Genomic DNA, 24,081 nt, shown 5'->3' on the forward strand with positions numbered 1-24,081 from the left:
CTATTATTTTCCTTTTATAGAATTCAATAATTGATTTATTTTATTCATAATTACGGATCTCCAATAGCATGGCCCTAAAAAGGAGCACTTAATAATATATGAACGAAGATTGTCAATTGGGTTGGTTAGGTTTGGTTTAATTACCGTTAAAAAATATATACATTATAGAAATCTCAATTTTCTTTTCTTTTTTTTTTTGCTGTTGATTTCATAATATTCCCAAATTTGTTTTCTCCAAATGTTTCATTGCTTTTGCCTTATTATTGGAATCATTTTCAACTTAGGAATATTCTTTTGTTTTTCATGTGTACATTAATTCTTACATTATGCAAAAATCTAATTCCCTTTCGGCATTAGTGCTGTATAGTTTAGCAAATGGGCATATGAAACAACTTATGTATGATTATTTAACAATTGCTGTCGAATGGAAATTTGACTTCTCTATATTTGACCATGGACCTACTAGCCAGTAGGTCCATGGTTTGACTTCCCTGATAGCAGGGCTCCCTCGTAAAGCAGCCCTCTGACTTGAATGGGACTACCCTGCTTTTTATAAAGAAAACGTGAATAAATAAATAAACAAATAACATTTTTATTTACTTGTTAGAATATTTGATTTGCAAGATGGACATTTGATTTACCTATTGAAAATAAATTCTATGTTGCGGACATTTGACTTCTCTATGGACATGTTATTCATCTGTTGTGATATAATTCTGGCTAAATATTGACATTTAAATGACATCGGACACGTCCTGTCTGACAAGACGGACATGAAAACCTTCAAAAAAACCTTAAAAGATACGGATGGATTACCCTATTCAGTAAATGGATGGGTTTTTCTATTCAGCCACGATATAACGAAGGGAATTCAAGGTAAAGATTTCTTTCAACGTCCGTCGCAAAGATCAAGCTGAATGGAAGGATGCATTCAAAGAAACTAAAACTCTGAAGAATAAAATCACTTTATCCTTGGTGACGTAGTCAGGGGCTGCGGAAGTGGAGGGGGAGGGGGACTTCAGCCTCCCCTCCCATTTTTTTCAGTGAACGTATACAATAAAGTAACCATTCTTCTTCTTCTTTCACGTGTACATATAAGGTATGGGCTGTCGAACCGGCGGGGGGGGCTTCATCTTCGCCACCTTTCCTTTCAATAAATTTGCACAAAGACATAGAAATTGCCATCTACTCTGCTTATTGTGTGTGCGTGTGTGTTTTACATCATTTGCCCATCTCCTAGCTTCGCCACCTTCTAAACGTTCCGCAATCCCTGAAATAGAGGTTCAGTCTTACTTAACAATCCGTGCATGACAGGCCTACATGTCTATAAAATATATAACACAAAATATCCGTTCGCATTTGTCTTTATCCTGTGTCATTACTAGGCCTACATCATTCATTGTTGGAATAATGTCACTGATCTTCTTAATACGTGATTATACTTATTTACTGTAAACCATGGAAAATGTTCAGAATAAAAGCAAAATGAAGGAGGAAAGTAAGCTCTTTTGCGTAGAAGATTACGAAAATCTGGCCCAGAAAGTCATGAATCCTTTGGCCCGGTCATACTACGGCTATGGAAATGAGCGTGGATGGTGCCTTCGAGACAGTGTCCAAGCGTTTTCTAGGTAATCCGAATTAGGTTGTCATTGTATTGATCAATATTCATGTTGTACTATGTATGTGTGAGTGTATGTATGCGTGTGCATATATATATATATATATATATATATATATATATATATATATGTATATATATATATATATATATATATATATATACACATATATATATATATATATATATATATATTTATATATACATACGTATGTATGTATATATATTGGGATGTGTGTGTGTGTGTGCGCGCGTGCGTGTGTGGTAATTGGTGAATTATGCTAATTAGCTTATTGTGTAATTTACGCTGATTACAATGACTACTTTAATTAGAAATAAAAACTTAAGGTAAAGAATGAATTCCTCGTCACTGGAACCATTAAATAAATAGTATCATTTATGTTTTCAATCTTTCTGGTTTAAGATTTAGTAGCATACTACATAAAAATAAGAATGGTAATTACATGATTAAAGGGATGGTCCGGGTTAAAAATGTTTATGTCTTAATACATAGAATAGAATTCACTGAGCAAACTGCAGAAAAATTTCATCAAAATTGGATAGCAAATAATAAAGTTATTGAAGTTTAAGGTTTAGAAATATTTTGTGAAAACAGTCGTCATCAAATATTCATTAGGTTGAATGATGATGTCAAATCTCCACTTTCTGTTTTCTTATCTTATTACATGAAATCATATTTTTTTCATTATTTCATACTTGTGTGAATAATATGTCTCCCTTGTAGTGAAATAAGTTGTAGCAATAAATATCTAATGCACTAAATCAGTTGTCAATCCATTTTTTCTACTTCTTGGAGGGGAAAAAACCTTATTTCATATAATAAAATACAAAAGAAAAAGTCTGGATGTGACATCATTAGCCCACCTAATGAATATTCATGACGACTGTTTTCACAAAATATTGCTAAACTATAAAACTCCAATAACTTGATAATTTTTTATCCGATTTTGGCATTTTGCTCATTGAATGCTAATCTATGTAATAAGATAGCCCGGATCATCCCTTTAATTCTAATTATGCTAATTAAAAAAATGCCCAAGGTTACCAAGGTGGCAACCAAGCTGAATTTACTTCAAACCCCATCGAGAACACAAACCAACCAACCAAAAGATCTTGCCCTAAAAACTTTTCCAGGTCATGAACAAGGGCTATGGGGCTGTTTACTGGACTCTATCAGGAAACTTGGCAAAGCTTTAGATCAAAAGAACCACCAGGAAGAAAGGAATGTTAAAGTAAAAACATGAATACGAAGGGCGCAGTTTCATTCGCTTCGGATACATTGAATGGAAAAAGGTCTTTTCATTCTTTTTTATAAGCCCTCACAGTACATGCACTTCCATCGAATTTGTAAATAGCAATTGTTAGGCGGATGAAGCAATAATGATGTGACGAAATGCCCAACTCCCAACCGTGACATGCACTTCAGGCAGGTAATGAATTAAAAAGGACCCCATATCGCAAGTAAACACTCTTCCCATATTTCGATCCTGCTAAAGACAAAAATATAATATTTTATAATATACACAACAAAAAAAGTAAGTCCCCCCTAAATCAAATGGCTGTAACTTTTGAACGAAATTATTTTGAGATATGATATTTCGTAGGTAATTTTCTACACCCATTGAGCAACTCCTGTACAAAAATGAGATTGATTGGTTGAGTCATGCATGAATAATTAAAGATTGAATTAAAAATGACCATTTTTGAAAGTCACAAGAGTCGTTTTTCAGATTGTGCAAATACAAAGTTGGGCAAAAGTTGTTTTTAGGTGAATTTTATGGTGTTAATGCTGTTTGACTATCTATCATTTAGCCAATCCACACACAATTTTGATATCGCATGTTCATGGTTGAGTGAGCACAATATTGCAGGTGCCGTGGAAGCGGGGGGGGGGGGCTCAGCCCCCTCTCACTTTTTTTCCAAAAGCATGTACAAAAATGTAAAAATGACCATACAATTGTGATTTTTTGCATGCTCAGCCCCCCCCCACACTTTGAAAACCGTTCCGCGGCCACTGTATTGTGACGTATCATCATAGGGGGTTTTGGTTAAAATTTGAAAATGTTGATGGCTCCCCTCCCCCATTTCAAAATTCTGGATCCACCACTGATTTGTCCATAAATTAAACTGATCATGAGAAATTGTTAGGACAAGAATACATTTATGCAGTATACAGAGTATTCAATCCTACCTTTTCGAATGTGCTCGCTCAACCATGGAAATTTTAAAAGTTCGGAAAGTAGAATAGAAAGTAGATAGAAATGATGGATGATAAATACAACAGCAATTTAAGTCACATTTGAAACCGAATTTGCCCACATTATTCACCTTATTACCCTTTAAAATGAGTCTGTGACATTGAAAATACACATTTTCCCACTTTGATGCGTGCTCACTCATCCATAAATAAACAAATCGATTTCAGTTTTGCACAGAATTCTGCCCGAAGGTTGATAAATATTACTGCCAAATGAAATTTTTAAAGACAGCCTAGAAAAAAGGTTACACCATATTGAATAAGGGCTTATTCTTAAACATATGCACCCATAATGTACACAAGTCTATGGGAGAGGAAGTCCAAATTTTAACAAATATGAAAATGAGGGTTTGTTTCATGGACGGTTTTTGTTACTTCTGCCAACAGTTATTTCATGAAACTTCGCACACGAATAACACTATCCAAAAAGCACGCACACCAAAATAACCATTCAATACGGCACAGAGTGGGGCTACGGCCTTGAACTTTCTTCTCATTTGCATAATTTGTGTGCTCACTGATGCATTAAGCATCGGGATTTCATAAAAATCAAATCAAATGAACCATGCAAGGTTTGTGACAGATATCTATAGTTACAAACTGCATTTTTTTCCAATAACGTAAATAGAGCTACTACGATACTCTTCCCAAAAATAACTGTCATCATATTAAATCATTTTTATTGATGTGTGTAAAAAATCAACTTATAGCCAATTTGGACTTGTTTATTCAACTGTGAAATTTAGCCAAAAAAGTTGTATCGTCTTTTAGAAAGTACCTTTTACAAGCCTTCTGACTATTTTTCATGGTGAGAATGTGGAATTAGTTCCAATAAAATGGAATCAAAGTCATGATATTTGGCTTGTGACTTTTGAAAAGTGACATTTTTGCCTTCTGACGGTGCTCACTGAAGCATGACGTAAAATACGTCCATAACATTAACTCAGAGGATAGCTTATGAAATTACCTACACGCTCATGTAAAAATATATTAAAAACTCGCATTGGTTCGGAAATTATTGATGTTTGTTTAAGGGGGACTTACTTTTTTTGTTGTGTATATAAACCAGACAAACAAATCGCCAATGGAATCAAGCAATTTCTTCAACCGTGAATTGCATTATACTCCTCTTCCTCCCAGGAGCCACTTCCATTGACGACTGGAAACCACGCGTGACCATGTGGTTTGAAAAGCATCATAAACAAGTACATGTATGTCCCGTATTCTAAAAATGCACCCCTGGCGAACCGTGTAGACCCTACCCTTAATATTTAATAATAAAAATAATAATTGGCATCTATAAAGCGCTTCATCAATCTACGACTGTTCAAAGCCAAATTCATAATTATTATTACCCGGCCACTGGATTCATAGCATTACAAACAGCTTGTTAGGCGCACATTTGCTTAACCAGCCACAATGACGGTTTTTTACTACCGGTACTCAAGGAGCACCTGGGTGGAGAGTGGCAAAGTACGGACTGACACCTTGCCAAAGTGCGCTAGGCCATGGTGGGATTCGAACACACGACCCTCTGATTACAAGGAGAGTCAGAACCGCTACACCACGGCGCTTCCACTCGACAAGTATTCCCTTACTTTGATCCCCTAAACAAGTACAGCGATAGTTTAACTGCCCCGGCATTGGCAGCAATCCTTTTTCTAGATGCACAGATATTTTTAGTTACAATAATTACATCAGAGAAGCAACCAGGAGGGGCGGAAAGTATTTTCGTTGGGGGGGGGGGGGCAAAGCCAAATATGGGCACTTATATGCCAAAAAGGGAATCGGTGCAAACAAATATTTTAACCATGAAATTATCATATGTATGAAGAAGTCTTGTGTTTTGTAATAATAAATCATTTTTCTATTTTTCTATTTCTTGTTAAAGTGATTTCTGATTGATAAGATCTAATTACTTTTTGCGAGCGAGCGGTTTGGGGAAAAATATTCAAATCTCAAGTTTTAAAACTCGCCCTTTGGTCAATAATGGACCCAAAGGGCATCCTGGCGAGATGTTACGAACGAGATCACGAGCTCAAAGTTTTAGATATTGTAATAAAGCATGGAAAGTATACATTCCGAGCATTTTTGTGATGATGAATTCAGCTAAAGAATTAGCGCAAGCGCGAAGTGCGAACTGAAAATTTTAATATACTGACCATAACAAGAACATTTTAAAGTGACTCATGAATAGGATACGGAATACATGTCTCACCAATCGAGTAAGGCGAGCGCAAAGAGCAAGCTGAAAACTGGACATTCTGAGCATTTTATTTCACTAGGAACATATATTGCCTACCTTAATAAACAATAATTGATGCGAGCGAAAAACCCAAGCCCAAAATGTGTGGTATTCCAGGCTGAAAGCGGGAAATTCTAAGCATTTCTTGTATGAATAGGATACGAGCCGACGAAGCGCGAGCCAGAAAGTTGGGATTTTCTCCCTACCCCTGAAACTGGATATTCTATATGCACTGTTTGTAACCAGGAACAGAATGAGTACTTAATACTAAACAATAATTGATGGGAGCACGAAGCAAGATTACAAAAAATTGGGATTTTTTTCAACCAAAAATGTATTGTGTTTTACTACAAAACGGGTATTTTATATTGAAAAAGGCATTTTATATTATAGCGTTTTTACGCCCTTATTGCGCTTTGTACGTACCGTGCCCTAACTTGAAAAAGAGGTATTTTTTACATGTTTCTTTGGTCACACATGGCATCCACTCGTCAATGAAAATGGACACATTGGGGTCTTCCTCTGAAACTAGACACGATGACATTTCGGATGACCAGTCACTCCAAATTCGACAATAAGTCACCTTGGAAGTTTCTTGGTAATAGGTAAAAGAACAATCCAGTCTCCAATAAGTAAAAAAAAAAGAAAAAAGAAAAGCTTATACAAATGGTAATTCCTTTTTGCATACTGTACTGCCTAAAATTTGAAGTTGTGAAATTGAACAACAAACAAGAAACAAAATTTTTTTAATCACCAATTTCTTTCTGGACTAATTTGGAGTTTAATTGAGATTACACATGATGCATATCTCATGCTTGAACCCAAACTTCAAATCAAGTTTTCTCCTTATTTTATTATTTATTTATTCATTTATTTATTTTTCAGCTCTCACTGAATTTCTTCTCCGTTCAATTAAGTACTTGTCAGAGTAGGCTATATAGCTGATATCTTTTGACAAGGTATATACAATTTGAAGGCTAAAGATTCTGAGAGTTTTTTTTTCTTTAAAGCTCACTGAAACTTCCCCAAAAATAAGATTTGGCGACAAATTGTTAGTTTTAGGGTGGGAGGGCACATAGGCTTGAAACAGGGATTTATTAGAGAGGAGCTACTTTATTTTTGTAATTTATGCAAAATGCATCCACATGTCTTTAGGCGTAGCAATGGGGGTTTTACCGGGGGATTTACACTGCCGCTTATACCTCGGTCACATTTGCTCTACGGCCGCCATACGATGAGTCGAAAACAGCCGTTTTATGCATTTTTATTCAAACCCCTTATATACAGCTGGTACAAGAAATGTTAAAACGGCTGTTTTCGACTGGCCGTACGGCCGGCGTAGAGCAAATATGCGAGGTATTACCGTTTTGTGCAAAATCCGTTACGTATTTTTATATAGAAGTAATATTAGTTAAATTGCATTTGTTTAGTTCCAAACTTGTCTTTGTTGAGCTGAATTTTTTCCAAGCTTATATGGCAATGGTTATCTCCTGTTACAATCGATAATGTCGCACCAACGCATAATGTCCCAGCAACGCGCGTCCGACGCATAATGTCGCAGTCAACGCATAATGTCGTAGTTTTTCTAACGCATAATGTCACATGTCGCAATGCATAATGTCGTAGCAAAGTGTCAACGCATAATGTCACATGTCGCAACGCATAATGCCGCAGCGGTAGTTTCTTCAGGACTCGAGCTACAGATAGGGGGAAAATTATAGTATATTTAGCATGTTATATTAATGTCCGAAAATGGTATGTTTGATCGGTCTCCGTGGGTCAAACAAAGCTAAAGGCACGCCTACAGGTAGCATGTTGTGATATACAGACACATTGCATGATGGTTTCGATCCCCGGGGGTCTCGAAAAGCACCCTAAACACGTAATTTCTATATTCTGAAAATGCACCCCTAAACAAGTATTGGCGTGTGAATCCCTATCCTTAACAAGTTGGAAACAAAACCGTTCTTGGCAAATATTCGTTGAAATGAACCACTAAACAAGTACAGGAATGTTATATTTTTACGGGTCCTTCGGTCGTCGGCTTTACCTTATTTGGTTTAGTACGACCCCACCTTCTACACCTCGCGCAAATCGGACTCTAAACACGGAGTGTTGGGGCAAAAAGGACATCCTTTATAAAACATTTTAATTTTGTCTTATCATGCTTATCATCCACGAAAATTCGACCCTAAACACGTAATTTTTCTAGTGAAATAGATACCCTTTTTTCATTATTTTTGTATTTTTGACACCCTTATCGCGTTACGTCCGTAACGTGCCATATCGTGAAAAAAATATCCTTTTTACGTGTTTTTTTTGGTCGCGCATGGTATGCACTCGTCAATGTAAGTGCCCCCCCCCCCCGCCCGGGTTTCGATCTAACTTTGATGCGAACCTCAGGCCTCATGTGCATGCATATTGTGCATGTAGTTAATTATCGCCCATTCACCCCGGCCTTTATTTCTCAAACTGATTGCTTCGAATGTTCAAATTTCAAGAAATATTCATCAAAATGGACCAAAAGCGTGAGGGAGGAAACAAATCTACTGTTGAAAAGTCTCAGAAGGTAACTGAGAAATTATGACCCTGAATACATTAAATTTGGATTTATTATAACTGCGCAGTGATTCAAAACCAAAAGCAATGTGTGTCGAATGTGCTGAAGTTATTATCAAGTGAGGTGCTTAAACTCTCAGAGCTTCAGAGACATCTAAACACAATACATCCAAAGAGTGCAGGAAAGCCAAAAGAGTGTTTCGAGAGGAAAAGGTTTTGATGTTATTCACAGCAGAACACTTGCGTACAGATGAGGGGGGGGGGGGCACTTGGCCCCAGATATTTCATGAGCAAGAGAAAAAAATAAAAAGAGAAAAGGAAAAAAAGGGATAAGGGTGAATATGATTTTATTTTTTAAATATTGTGTCAAAATCTATCATAAACTTTGATTTTTGTAATAAAAATGTCGAAATTTTTGCTGCTCGCAACATTTTATTAATTGTACGCGATACGCCATATCAACCCCCTTCATTTTTTGTTGCTCATTACGCCACTGTAGCAGAAGATCATAAAGTTACGCATTAATCATTCTCTTTATAATTGTCGAGACAATCATTGAGTCGAGACAAATAGTCATATTTTTTTCTTAAAGTTTGGTAGGTGGGCCTCGAAAAAAAATCTGAGAGTCAAAGTGATCCTCGAGTAAGAAAAGGTTGAGAAGCACTGGTCTAAATGAACGTAGACCATGTGGTGAGTGGACGAGTTGGATGTAGACGAATTGGCAATTTAGCCCCCCCCCCCCATGCCCTGGTCCACGCCCACGGTACGCCACTGTATCAGATCATTCGGGGCAATTGTATCGATCGTAGACAAAACTTGAACGGTTCAAGATTCTTTGCAACCAGCTTTGAGAGGCCAATCGAGGCGTTTATAACGGATGGCACGGCATTAGGATCGAGATATTAGCCTGATTAGTGTCGCTAATTGTCTTTTATACAGTCTGTGCCATTTTTTTTTTCAGATATCGCATCCGGAGCAGAGCTCTAAAAGACGTGTCCCATCGGACCCTATCCACGACTGTCCTGGGTCAGTCTATCCCATATCCCATCGGTGTTGCACCCACTGGAAACCACGTCATGGTGCACCCGGATGCAGAGAAAGCAACTGCCAAAGGTATTCGCTTCTTCGAAAAAATCTCCATTATGACAGAACATAAAAAGAACTTTAAAAAAATCTCCATTATGAAAGAACATATAAACAAATTTGTCCATCAAACATTTTTACATGATGGTCATGTGACATCAATGATGGAATCAGCTGACTCAGACTTATCTTGTCAGAGGGTAATATGGTATCCTGTTGCTTGATGAATTGACAGGATAGCCTCATCATCCATCTTCTCATCTGTGGATGAGTTGTTGGTAAACTCATTTCATATCAGTGGAGCGATGTGGCTCAGTGGATTGGTTTTCTGACTTTGAAACAGAGGGCCGTGGGTTCGAATCCCAGCCATGGCGTAATTTCCTTCAGTAAGAAATTTATCCACATTGTGCTGCACTCAACCCAGGTGAGGCGAATGGGTACCCGGTAGGAAGAAATTCCTTGAGTGCTTGAGCGCCTAGGCAGCCCCGCTATAGCCGGGTTAATAATAATAGCAGGACCCGCTGGGAGAACAGTTTTCAGAACTGAAGTGGCTTCCCTGGGTAAATATACCTATAGTATTATTGTTATCAAAAGTAGACTCCCCTGTATATTTGTGATATATTTTACGTTTTGGGGAGTTTACTGTGTATGTTACCCCAAGGATAACCATAGTCGTACATTAGACCTTACTCGAGAAACGTATCCGTGAGCAGATGCATACCGATAGAAGCATCCACTTTGTGAATGACTTGTAATGCCTAATCTCCATATTGCATTTATTGTGAGATGATGAAAATTTTGGCTGACATTCCAATTTAGGTCTACAAATGCCTATGCTGTCAAAATTTACTTAATCCGATTTTGTTTTTTGTTAACAAGGCGCAGTGGCAGCTGGTGCCCTCCTGATACACGCTGTCGATTCAAATGAGACCATTGCTGACGTAGCAGCATCAGCACCCGGAGGGCTCAGATGGATGCAAATCTACATGTTCAGGGATCGTCAACTTACAGAACATATCGTTCGTGAAACGGAGAGGGCGGGCTACAAGGCAGTTGTGGTCGTAGTGGATTCCCCATGTTCGGGACTCAGCCCCAAGCTGCTTGATATGTTTAATAACAACGGACTAGACCATCCAAAATATTGGCAAGCATTCTACAAGTTTCATTATTCAATAGTTAAGGAAATCAATGGCGACTAAAGGTCAATAAATTGTTCAAATTTCTATTGACTATTTTCCCAATTTTCTCATTCCAAATTCCTTTTTTCGGCTCCTACAACTTATCAATGTTTTTGTTACCTTGATATGGCACCCTTTTGGGGGTGAGTAAAGGTATATGACATCGTATTCTTAGGTTAATTTGATGTTTTTCCCCTCCATATTTGGCATTCTCAAAGTATGAGGAATTTTACGGCTGATATCCCTTCGTTCTGGGAGAGTAGAGCCTTCGATGACTCCAATAACTTTAAGTACTTGTACGACATGCAGTTCCATGCATCGGCCACCTGGGAAGACATCAAATGGATAAAAACCATCACTCCCCTTCCGATCGTGTGTAAGGGCATCCTTTCAGGTAACCAATCGTCAGAGCACTTCAATTTATTATCGTTTCTTTATCTTTATTATTCCTCTCAAGTCTGTCTGATGTCAAAATGGCAGGACTATACAATCTCATTCAAGCTTTCGCTTGTTAAAAAAGAATTTGCTCCTGTACAGTATTTAATTGCAGAATCAAAATTAGTTTGTAGTATGATAGACTAGAAAATTACATTTAACGAAATGTTTTTTCGTATACTGCTGCTCGGCTATAGCGCCATGAGCGTCTTCTGACGGTGTGTGCGCTCTACAAATATACACTATTATTATTATTACATAAAATTTAAACTGGTAGCAGAGAGAGAGTCTATAGATATTGGCTTCCAATTAAGATGAAAAATAATTATAATTTTTCTTGTTGTGGTTTGCCATTCGTACTTCTGTAGCTGAAACAGCAAAGGAAGCAGCAGGTGCAGGGGTTGATGGGATACTAGTATCAGCTCATGGCGGGAGACAATTAGATGGCGCCCCTGCACCGGTGAGTTGATATTGCAAGTGAATACTCAAGGTTGCGTCGAATAAGAGAAAATATAAGAATTGATGTCTTCAGTAGTACTTTGTTTGTACCCTTTCTGAGTATTTTCAACAATTATACTGCAGGCCTATTTTTATCGATATAAACAATTGATGATTGTAAAATGTGAAGGGACGCAGAACCTGGATTCCCTGTGCCCTTGGGGTTTTCAGTATTAGGACTTGGCGGACTTTTTTTATCTGAAACGTTTGTTTTATCCTACAGTTGCCATAGTAAACGCTCTCCAGTTTATACTTGTGGGATGGGAATAAAACCAATTCAAATCTAACATGTCTTATCTAATCAAATTAAAACCAAAATCAAATTAAATCTATTTATTTCTAGATCGACGCTCTGGCTGAGGTCGTAGATGCAGTCCACGGCAGTGGTATAGAGGTTTACATGGATGGAGGAATACGGACAGGAACGGACGTCTTTAAAGCACTAGGAAGGGGTGCTCGGGCTGTGTTTGTAGGCAGACCTGTATTATGGGGTCTAGCATGCCAGGTATACAAGTAAAGTGATCGGTTACAAAAATAAATAAACAAACTATTAGCTTTTAAAAGATAAAATAGTAATAAATATACGACTCACAATTTATATATAACAATCTGAAGGTATTATACTGCCGACGATGTTTTACGGTTAATATTTCATGAAGAGATAAATCTGAGCCATGTTGCCAACCCCCCCCCCCCCGGTCTTTTTGCTCACTTCCATATTACTTAGAACACGTATAGTTATTGAATAAGACATGATAATCACATATCAGAAAATATGCATTCATTGTTGAAAATATCAAACACTGATATTTTCATTGGTTTTTGTTTAATCGCATTATATTTTTATAAACTTATTTTACGTCCTTTTTTTCAGGGGTTCGAAGGGTGTCGAAAATATCTTGGAAATTCTAGTTAAAGAATTTGACAAAGCCCTAGCAATTAGTGGTAAGTATTACTTGTTTATATATATATACATAACCAAACGATTTTTTTTTTTTGGGGGGGGGTTGTCCAGATATAGCGAGCTAATGGATACCGGCAGCAACAGTATGCAAGCTAATAAGAAAATAATGACACATTATATTCCTTCTTCTTCTTCTTCTTCTTCTCCTCCTCCTCCTCAGGCTGTACGAGTCCCGAAGGCATCCCTCCAGGAATGGTAGTTCATGAGTCATACTACCACCACAATAATATGCAAAGTAAACTGTAACCAATATATTGGTGCATTTTAAATGCATTTTCATTTTAAATGGTCAGCGTACGGTTTCCAAGCGCAGATTAAAGGATCAAAATTAAGCAAATTGGTAATTTCAAATTTGGCGTTGACTAATCACAAAATGTATGTTCAAAACACTGGGTCACAATAATTCCATGATTGGACATTAACCCGCACTCAAATAAAATCGTAATGACAATCTAAATAATGTTTGATGAATTTATGGTAAAAAATGTTGATGCCAAAACTTACATCAATGTTTGATCAATTTAGGGGCAGTTAAATAAATGAAATATACGGCTACGTACAACCAGTAAAATATGGTCGGTGCACTTTGTGGTAAATGTGGTAAATATTATGGTCAGCACTCAATTCATTTTGTTTTATCATAAAAGCAATTTGCATTAATGTATGTAAAACGTATTTTTATAAGTGTCAGTACAAATGATGATATGGTTAGTATAATGCATGGTCAGTAAGAAATTGTATATTGACTTTTGTTTGATAAATATATGGTCAGTATAATTTATGATATCGGTCAGTGTAATAAGAGGTCTGTACAGAATATTAATGTTATACATATTGTCAGTACTCGGTATAAGTTGATTTAATGCAATCAGAATTTACGTTATTGAAGATGTATGATAAGTATATGGTCAGTAAAATTTGGATGATTGCATAACTATGTAACTGTATTATATCGATATCATTCTTCAAACTGTCCTGTCATCTCATGCATGTTCATTTTTTATAATGTGTTGAGATGTTGTAAATAAAAATTGGAGACATAAAAAGTAATAATACAACTAGTTAAAAAGAACCGTTGAGGTTCTGCACCTTCTTATCCGGGATTTTTTGTTAACCTTTGCAGGCCTATCGAGATTTAATGAAAACAAATGCAAATAAATGAACGAAAATACATTATTACTTTGTGTATTACTGAAAGAATAATTTCTACCTGAAGTCATTAAAACGAACATTGCTATTTCAAATTAAAAAAAATGGTCAGTAAAATGAATGGTCAGTATTATTCTTAACGGTATTTGTATTGTATGTACTGGATATAATTTGTTAAGCAATCAAATTTACGTTAATGTCCATATAATTATGATAAATATATTTATCAGTATACTTTACGATATATGTATTTTCAGTAATTAATATAATTTGTTTTAAGGTAATCAAAATTTATGTTATTGAAGATGCATTGATATACAATGAATATATGGTCAGTAACATGTAAGGTCAGTATTATTCTTAATGGTATTTGTATTGTATGTACTTAGCATAATTTGTTTTAAAGCAATCAATATTTACGTTTATGTTTATATACGATAAATATTTCTATCAGTATACTTTACGATATATGTATTTACAGTAATTAATATAATTTGTTTTAAGGTATACAATTTTGTGAACGTACATTATATGTTAAATATAAGGTCGGTAAAATGTATGGTCAGAATACTTTATGATATGTATATGTATTGTCAGTACTCAGTATAAAATATTTGATGTAGTCAAAACTTATATTGATAAAAATATGGTCAGTACAAATTGTATATTCAAGGTCAGTAAAATGTATACGGTTAGTAAAAAGTGCGAAGATTTACTTGAATTCATGTTGATAAAATGATGTACGATCAGTGTATGATATAATCATTCTTAGTGAAAAGAAGAAGAATAATGTAAATTTACATCTAATATTTAGTACGTCAAGATATGACCAGGAAATTTTGGCTCTCCTGGGGTCCGTTGCAGAAAGAGTTGCGTTTAAACGCAAGTCAAAAAATCAATCGCAAGTCCCAAATGCGCGCTGTTGATTGGTTGAAATTCAAGTTGTGCGTGATTTTTAGAGTTGCGATTGATTGCAACTCTTTCTGCAACGGGCCCCTGGCGGGAATAAAAGGAGAGTGAATGATTGAGAGAGGGGGATGTGAGAAAAGGGAGAGAAAGAAAGAGAAAGGGAGGTGTAAGAAATATGCAATATAAATGTATACATGTACTAACTAAATATACGAATGGCATATATTTTTGTATGATTATTCTGCTATTGATCAAAGTCACTGCAAAAGTACGATTCTTAACATTCAGTCACTTGTTTGAATATAGCAAGAATAACAAAATCATATCAGCAACATTACCAGCATCACGTACATGTACATCGTTCTCAGTCACAACCACCATCCCCATCACAACATCAGTCATAATATTTGTATTCATCGTCATCATCACCATTATCACCATCGGTATCACCTTTGTCATCGTCAGCAACATTATCATAATCATCGGCATCATCATTATCAACAATACCACTACCACTATCATCACCATTATCACCATTGGCATCATCATCATCATCATGACCATCACCATCATTATCACCACTATCGGCATCACCATAGACATCGTCATCAACATCATCATCATCATCATTCTCCTCATCATCGTCAACACGGGTCGTGTGGTCCAGTGGTTACAGCATTGGACTCATAATCGCAAGGTTGTGAGTTCGAATCCCAACTCTGCCATTGTCTCCACTTTGATAAAAAGGCCAGAGAGTGATATCTGTCGTCTATAACGTCAGCCGCTGACTGATTAACCTAGCCGTAAAACATTTCATAGGTAATTGGTTGTATACCAGCTTGGCGTTTACCATTAAAATGCTGTCCTGCTGAGTTCCTACCAGAGTTACCACTAACAGAAAAAGACACAATACCCACCATCATCATCAGCATCACCGTTATCATCACCAGCATCGACATCAACACCATACAAGACATCATTGTACGCATCATCTCATTGGTTTTCCTTCATTTGTCACCAAGTGTCATATAAATAAATGAAACATTTTAATAATCATAACCGTCATCATCATCGTCTTCCTCCTCTTCGTCACCAAGTAATCACGAAAAATACCTTCATCCTCACCGGTTCCATGATATTTGCTCCGGCGACAATTGCTCCACTGTAAATCCCACATACTAATGCAATGACAAACTTCAAGTAACACTATACCCTATCTTAAACCTAACTTAAAACCCTACTGCAACCCTAACCCAAACCCTATATCTTGGATGAAATAAAGCCCAGAGCAAATGTCGCCAGAGCAAATGTCATGTCACAATCCTACCCACACTGCAAAAACTCCGGTGTTGATTTAACACCAGCGCGGAATCCATATATGTCCACAACAGTGAAGTATTGAAACACCAGTTTGGAATCAAACCGATGCTGTTTTAATACTAATTGGTGTTGTACAAACACCTATCTGGTGTTAGACCAAAACGAAAGTGGTGTTGTTTAACACTTCTCTGGTGTAGACATATAGATTCTGGGCTGGTGTTAAATGAACACCAGTTTTTGCGGCGCACCAGTGTTATCCATGACCTCACTGACAAGAATAGCCAATCGCGTACTCAAAGACAAACATCACCTCCTGGAAGAATTTACATTATACTCAGAAAAATTAAGAGACATTCCACCTCACTAGCCCATATTGAAGGAAGACCTTTTTTTCTCTTTTATTTGAATAATTCATTTCAATAAGAATGACAATCTATATGCCTGCATTATAATCATTTATTTTCTTTAATTTTCTCCATTCCCATGTGTTCTTGTTTGGCGTCACATTTCATTGACATCCAAAACTAAAATATGAGCGGAATTTCTAAGACATCCTACATATCTAGCCTTTGGTAGTGAATGTACTACAGTGTAGGACTACTACTCAGTTAAATTTGTTCATGGATATCATTACAAAAAGCCTAGCTTTGCATATTTTCTGGACGATCTACCAATTTGACCTGAAAGCTGACTTCGAAGTTCAAATCCATTACTGTAAAAACAAGGTGTGTATTTAGTTTAGATTTAATTTGCATAAATCGTGTCCTATTCATGCTTCAAGTCCGTGATGATCGATCATGTACCCCATGGCGAAGATTTCAACCAAATTCATTGCATCCAATGAACAATGAAATAATAATATAAAAGCGCTATATATTCATAAAAGAATATATATATACATCTATAAACAAGATCTTGACACATATAAAGCATAAAGCAATTAAACACCACGAGCGTCCCTGTGAAGTATAATTTAACTCATCGACTACCAAACTCTTTTACTCCCACAAGTTTATTACAGGGTTCAACATGTCATTGTAGTGAATGAGTTAACATGATATCTTGTAAGAAAATAACGGGACAATGTCGAAATTATGTTTGTCCAAATGCAGTTTATACTGTAGCCCATGAATACATAAAAAAGATTCGATGCATGAAATTTGTTGCCACGATGCTCGCATCGCATTTACATCCTCTGCGCTTCATCGCAGCGCTCACGACGCCACAGAGTTTGTTTTTCTATCGCTCCAATAAACACACCATAGGATTCGTATGACATAATATATATATAATACATATTCATATAATATACCCAATATGAAAAAATAGTTCAATACATCAACATGTCTGACCAAGTCATGATTATTTGCAACTTTCAAAAGTATTTCTTATTGTTACACAAACTTCTCAGGTATATATATATAGTCCTTTACAAAAAAACAATTTGATGTAAAGAAATGTGTATCTATGTTGCATATCTATCTACATAACCCTACCTACATTTCATGTTTAGCATTTTTTGAAGTTATGTATAATTATAAAATGTACATAAATAATGCTTTGTGTTCATTAACAATTAACTAATACTTGGTTCGGAGAAGACCATAGATATTCGCCTCCCACAACCAAATACTAACTTCTCTTTTTACAATATAAATTCATCTCAGTTCTGCTAAATTATCATGCTCAGAAATGTACACATATCAAACTGACTCTTTGTTTTCAACATATAATAAGTTACAGAAAGCATTCTTTTTAAAAAATGAATAAAAAAAATTAGACACACAAGCGAGACAAAAATATAGCAAAGGGTATATTCACAACATAATCTTCTAACACAAATGAAAGTACATTTTGGGTGATTCATATATTGCTTTATTGGATTTCCTGGAAACCATGGCATTAATACCTTTCCATCCAATCCCCACGGGGGCAACACTCGAAGGCTTGCAATCGTTACAAGCTTTAGTTATAAAAGTTTGGAAAAGTGTTCTCAAAATGGGAGGCCAGTTAAACAAAATAAGCAGGTTGCAAAGTTGAGAACATTTATACTGGTGTACCACCAGTGAACAAGTTCAATAACTCCTTCCACAAAATATAATTTCAACATGGGAGAGGGGGAGAGTGCTGGTTTCAAGAAAATAATAAGTCCTTTTTCATGAAACTGTCAATGATAACAAACTGCTTTTAACCAATCATATTCTAGGATTTCAGTAGCTTGTAACAATATTTTGGAACTCTCTATTATCAATCGGTTTCATGAAACAAAAAATGGCAAGCTAGATGTTTGTAAAAGGAAAAAGAAAATGATATTCATCATGGGATGTACATAAGTATATACTAGACAAGAGTAAAATGCAGCATAGTAAAATATAATCTACATCAAATATTTTATTTAATTGTTCTGTGATTAGATGTTAGCTGTTTCCTGGGCATGATATTATACTGCATATGAACTGAGCAATCTGGTAATTCAGGAGGGCAAGTAGGACAGTACCCCTACTTGCAGGGGGGAGTCTATGAAAGAAAAGTGTTGAAGGAAAAAGAGCTCTGAATAATGAGTCTTTCTTTGGCCACTTTCTGATTAATAAAAAATATCAGCTTCAAACAAAACATCAAAAAGACTTGTGAAAACATGCCAACCTAATGCTATTTATAAGGATGGTAATTTCTTGATTTTTTTTTTACAGTATCTAGCCATGTCATATATTAAGTAGCACTAGCCTTGCAGCGTCCTGTTGACCCATATTCAAATTTGCATCTTAAAATGAAAGAATATATATATATATATTTTACAGAAGAGCCTGTTGGATTTTTTTTTCTAGGACTACACTGGGACTACACTGGCAGTCAGCAATCTTTGAGTGTAGTTACACTCGAATCTACACTCAGGTCTAGAATAATAGCAGAACAATGGATGCACTGGACCATTTCCATTGGTATGGCTCGAGTGTAAAAATCAAGTGCAATCTATGCTCAAATATTACCGACTGGGTCTGTACTACTCAGCACTCAAACTGACATGTTAAGAAATTTAATGGAATTGTGTTTTATGTTTTTACTTGACATCAGTTGATATTTACCCTGCCCTATTAGGAAATATTGGTAGCCCAAAAATAAACTGAGCCTAGAGAATGGGAAAAATTACAGCTACTTAAGGCACAATGGGATCGTAAAAACAACACATGTAAAGTGGACACAATATTATATCAAATTATAGTTTGCTTACAGCCAAAAAGACTTAGGTCACACCTTGAACACAAAAAAAATCCTATGAAATAATGGCCTATTGCCTTTCATGACCAATATTTCTTCTAATTTCATATTGGCAGAAAAGAGGGACTTCACAAGACTCATAATAAAAGCATTTATTTAATTTCAGAAAGGTTTTGGTCTGTGCCAAACATCAATACATGTAGATCTTTGTTAAGATATTGACACAATTGCTGAAGTAATTGCATTTGATTGCAACTAAAAAAAATCAACGCAAACAAAAAATACTTCCATCCGATTGGCTGAAAGTCAGCTAGCGTTTGAATTCTCTGGAATTAGCCCCAATTTGACAAATTCATGAGTTGTGTTGAATGATCTTGCGACTCTTGAAAACTTATTTTTGCTAAATTTGTACGACTACATATGGTCTGCAAATAATTGACTTATGAATTCATAAGGATATCTTGACCTTGTCGCGTTTTTGTCTTTCCACTGATGCACACAATAAAAGAGTTGATTATAGGAGAGCATATTGATGTTACTATTACCTCATGATGTGTTTGCAAATCTTCAAAAATGATTTTGTGCTAATTATGTAAATAATGAAATTGGAATTCGTTTTTTTGTTTCTTTGTATAAAAATATATATTTCATCTAAAAATTTTATGTAGTTCAGATTTAATTATCCCACAGAATTACAGAGCTTCTGATAATTTGTATGCAGAGGGACTTAATGAGGGAAAAGGGCATGAAAATCTACAGACTTTTTGTCATTTTCATGTGGAATAGGGAGAACAATACAAAATACTAAAACCATAACGGTTTTAGTATACAAAAAAAAATCATTTGACTACCAATAACTTTGTAAGCAGTTTTAAGTTGCCATTAGCTAAAAGGACCCTCACATCCGACATATGGCAAGCCAGAGTATGCCGACCTATGTATGACAAGCCATTTGCTCATTTAATTCTATTTCTTTATATCAACCATTCCATTCTTGAAATCAAGAATTTCCTTTTGTCAACAACACAAAGTATCAAGAAATCAATTACTGTTATTCAGAAGTCATTTTGTGTTGTTGACAAAAGGCAGATCTTTGCATGGAAAATATACAAATATACAATTATATGAGAAAACTTTTTGCTATATACGTCGGCTTATACTGGCTAAAAGGTGCAAGAGTCCCTTGAACAACCAAGGTACAGTCATATTTTCTACAAGGTAGAAAAAAAGATAAACGAGTGTAAATTATCGAACCAATCACCATCCTTGAAATATATGATCTGATTTGTACATCAAAAATTTACAAAAAAAAAGGAAATCATCATATTAGCATGATAATAATCATCATTTGTCTTCAGTTTCATTAAAAATAGAGCAATTTCACGGATGCAAGCTGATGATCCTGGACAAAGCTCCAGATTGCTTGTTGCATCGGTTTCCCTCCATGCTCCAAAAAATTCCTCAGAAGACGAGGCGAAGATGACATGGATGTTTGTGTTGCAATGGTAACAACGATGAGCTGTGATTAATGCTTCTGGGCATCCTTGGCAGCGAGGATGAGAGGTTTGAGGGAAGTGAGGGGCTTTGCTGTACTCAAGAACGGATGCTGTATGGGTAAAGAGACAACACGGATATCATCATATGGGACAAGATTGAAGTTTGCTCCCTTTTTGACTACACATCTACAACTATGAAACAGACAAAGTTGCATTTTATAGGGATGTCAGTTGGAATTGATCAGAGGGCCTGAAAATCACCTTGAATACAATATTTTGTACACAAAAATGCTAAAAGTATGGCCTGAAAATGAATTGCCAGAGCCTGAATTCAGGCTTTTGCCTGAAAACTGGCATCCCTGATTTTACAAAATGGGATTCACAAGATTTGGGATATTTATTAAATTTCTAACCTACATCAATAATGAACATAGAAAAAATGATTGGTAAACACAATAACCTTGGATTCATCAGATTTCAACTTTAGCTTTAAAAAATATGAGTAGCAAGAGTGTCAGCCCCATAAAAGGAATTGCAGTATTTTGAGGGATGCCAACAGGGCATTTGGGTGTAAAAGTGTAAAAAAAAAATTGTATTTTCAGCTTTCCGAAATAGATATGTGTATAGGCTGAATTTGGGGGAAATGTAATTTTTCATTAAAAAATCTGCAGTATCTTTATAAAACAGGATAAAATACTGCAAAAAAGGAGCAGTTGCATATGGCTTTCCATACACAATTCAAAGGTGACTGACCTTTAGTAATGTCTCCCCATCTGCTCTCTTGTCTACATCGGTCTCAAGGCACTTGGCAAGGAAACTTCGGAAGTTTGTTGATAACCTCTCTGGGTTGTTGATGTCTGGAGTACCATTCGTGGCAATTAAGTAGAGGGCCTGGAGAAGGGACAGAGAGTGGTGAGAAAAGGAGGTTAGCAAACTTTCATAAGAAAACTCATGATATGAAGTATATCAAGTGTTTGTGTTAGTCAGCATTAATGGAAAGACTGGTAACAGTTTCTTGGGTTTGTTGATGTCTGGAGTACCATTCGTGGCAATTAAGTAGAGGGCCTGGAGAAGGGACAGAGAGTGGTGAGAAAAGGAGGTTAGCAAACTTTCATAAGAAAACTCATGATATGAAGTATATCAAGTGTTTGTGTAAGTCAGCATTAATGGAAAGACTGGTAACAGTTTCTTGGGTTTGTTGATGTCTGGAGTACCATTCGTGGCAATTAAGTAGGGCCTGGAGAAGGGATGGAGAGTGGTGAGAAAAAGAGGTTAATGAACTTTCATAAGAAAACTCATGATATGAAGTATATAACGTATTTGTGTTAGTCAGCATTAATGGAAAGACTGTTAACAGTTTCTTGGGTTTGTTGATGTCTGGAGTACCATTCGTGGCAATTAAGTAGAGCCTGGAGAAGGGATGGAGAGTGGTGAGAAAAAGAGGTTAATGAACTTTCATGATGAAACTCATGATAGAGTATTCATGTTAGTCTGTGTTAATGGAAAGACTGGTTACAGTTTTAATGGAATTGTGAATGTCAGGCTTGCCATAGGGTCAAGAGAAGGGATAGAGAGTGGTGAGGGGTTAAAGAATTTTCATGATGAAAATTCTCGATGTATAATATCAGTATTCGTGTTGTGGGTGTCAATGGAAGGAATGAAACAGCGTATTGGGCTTATGACTTCAACGGCAATAAGTAGAAGGTCAAGAGATAGAGAATGGCGAGAGAAAAGGTTAATGAATTTTAATGAGGAAACTTCTTGTTCAATAATGTATACTTTTACTACTAATACAGATACTTGCATCACAAAAAAAGATCATTTGTGGCAATACAAGCTTTATGCATTTCATGCATCAGTACAATGCACATGACTCCACAGTCTATTTCCTGGAACCTTTTATTCAGTCATTCTGCAAAAACACTGTAAAAAGTGGGGATTTCCTTTATTTTGAAAAGGAGGTTCATTCTATTGTATTTTGGAAAGATAACGACATTCTTCTTTATCATCTACTACAGAAAGGAATTGGAAAAGGAAGATAAGAGCAAAGTATGATATCAGGTTCCATGAACCTGGGCATTGCAAAAATGCCATAACTTGCTGATTTCACATCTGCTTTATACTAGGCTCGAAGTAGCAGTTCAGATTGACTAGGCCATTAGGGCACTAACTAGGCCCGTTTTGAAAGTCCATTTTTGATGCACGTGTACACGGCGTGTTTTTCGGTCGTGTACACGTGTACACGTTGTAAACACTGTGAGAGCGAGTTCTGTTTTCATGTCGACACGGACCCGCATCAACATGTCATAAAAAGGGGTCTATATAGCCTAAGTCACGGTTTTAAAGCTTACCTGAGAAGTTTGAAGTATCAATCCACAAAAATTGGTGCAAATTAAAAGTTTACTCGGCTTAGCAGCGCATTAAATTAATAAAGAATGCAAAAGAAAATCAGTGCAGGGCCCTAGCTAGCGCCGACGCTCGTTGGATGCGCATTTTGTATACTGTACCATACATGCATGCACAGATCGCTGCAGAATAAGTGTAACTGAAGTTATCGATTGATTTTCATTATTATGTTGCCAATTTGAAGAGCGTTTGTTTGTAGGCTTGTAGCACATGTGTGCGAGCGTATAGCACGTAAGTTGTAGTGATGATCGCTATCGCAATTGGTGATTCTCAAATTGACTCTCTGAGTGTGATTGAGCAATGCTTTCGAGCTTTCGAGACCGGAGCAGACCCATTTCGTGGTACAAAAACGTGAGTCTCCAGAAAGAATGTGGATTAAATTGGCGATTTTGGAAGTGAACTCACTCTGGATTAATTGAAATATATTGAAATATTAGTAATTAAAACATGTGCAGTGTCTGAGAACTAAGATTTAATGTGAGACTGTGAGCTTGTTCACTGACTGTGTAGCCCCATGCAAGCTTTATGCAGATGCTACCGTGTACACGGTGATGGAATTTAGTACACGTGCACTGACTTGACCGTGCGTGTACACGTGTACCCGAAACGGGCCTAGCACTAACATAGGAACTGGACGGCGGTGCTTACTTGAAGGGACATCCAAGGTCATTAAAAAGGGACATTAGTGGAAAAATGTAATGTACTTTTCAATGGGACACATACACTG

General features: G+C 36.3%; 2 protein-coding genes across 6 annotated transcripts in view; one reads left to right on the forward strand and one right to left on the reverse strand.

Moving 5' to 3' along the window:
* Positions 1 to 1,143: 1,143 nt before the first annotated feature.
* Positions 1,144 to 13,263, forward strand: LOC121429889 (hydroxyacid oxidase 1-like). Of its 2 annotated transcripts, none has more exons than XM_041627146.1 (8): positions 1,144 to 1,628; positions 9,662 to 9,813; positions 10,669 to 10,927; positions 11,180 to 11,355; positions 11,765 to 11,856; positions 12,238 to 12,399; positions 12,770 to 12,839; positions 13,019 to 13,263. In XM_041627146.1, the coding sequence occupies exons 1-8, from the start codon at positions 1,459 to 1,461 to the stop codon at positions 13,102 to 13,104; spliced, it is 1,167 nt and encodes a 388-aa protein (XP_041483080.1). In that variant the 5' UTR covers positions 1,144 to 1,458; the 3' UTR covers positions 13,105 to 13,263. The 2 variants fall into 2 exon arrangements, with proteins under 2 accessions (XP_041483080.1, XP_041483079.1); XM_041627145.1 differs by having other exon boundaries at positions 1,145 to 1,628; positions 10,663 to 10,927.
* A 5,805-nt stretch (positions 13,264 to 19,068) lies between these two features.
* LOC121429698 (serine/threonine-protein kinase PAK 3-like) overlaps positions 19,069 to 24,081 on the reverse strand; it is a 50,209-nt gene continuing 45,196 nt past the window's right edge. For 3 of the 4 annotated variants that reach the window (XM_041626866.1, XM_041626863.1, XM_041626864.1), the window contains exons 13-14: positions 21,702 to 21,839; positions 19,069 to 21,058 (exon numbers count right to left, since the gene is read on the reverse strand). In XM_041626866.1, coding sequence (XP_041482800.1) covers positions 20,978 to 21,058; positions 21,702 to 21,839 — 219 coding nt within the window. In that variant the 3' untranslated portion in view covers positions 19,069 to 20,977. Of the gene's footprint in view, positions 21,059 to 21,701; positions 21,840 to 21,899; positions 22,014 to 24,081 lie in introns of those variants that run through there. The other variant, XM_041626865.1, reaches the window with a different exon arrangement.

Source organism: Lytechinus variegatus, chromosome 16 (assembly GCF_018143015.1).
Source record: "Lytechinus variegatus isolate NC3 chromosome 16, Lvar_3.0, whole genome shotgun sequence".
Taxonomy (NCBI): domain Eukaryota; kingdom Metazoa; phylum Echinodermata; class Echinoidea; order Temnopleuroida; family Toxopneustidae; genus Lytechinus; species Lytechinus variegatus.

Coding starts and splice junctions, on each gene's coding strand:
- LOC121429889 (XM_041627145.1), top strand. CDS start 1,459: ATGGAAAATGTTCAGAATAAAAGCAAAATGAAGGAGGAAAGTAAGCTC. Junction 10,928..11,179: donor CTAGACCATCCAAAATATTG/GCAAGCATTCTA, acceptor GCATTCTCAAAG/TATGAGGAATTTTACGGCTG. Junction 11,356..11,764: donor GTGTAAGGGCATCCTTTCAG/GTAACCAATCGT, acceptor GTACTTCTGTAG/CTGAAACAGCAAAGGAAGCA.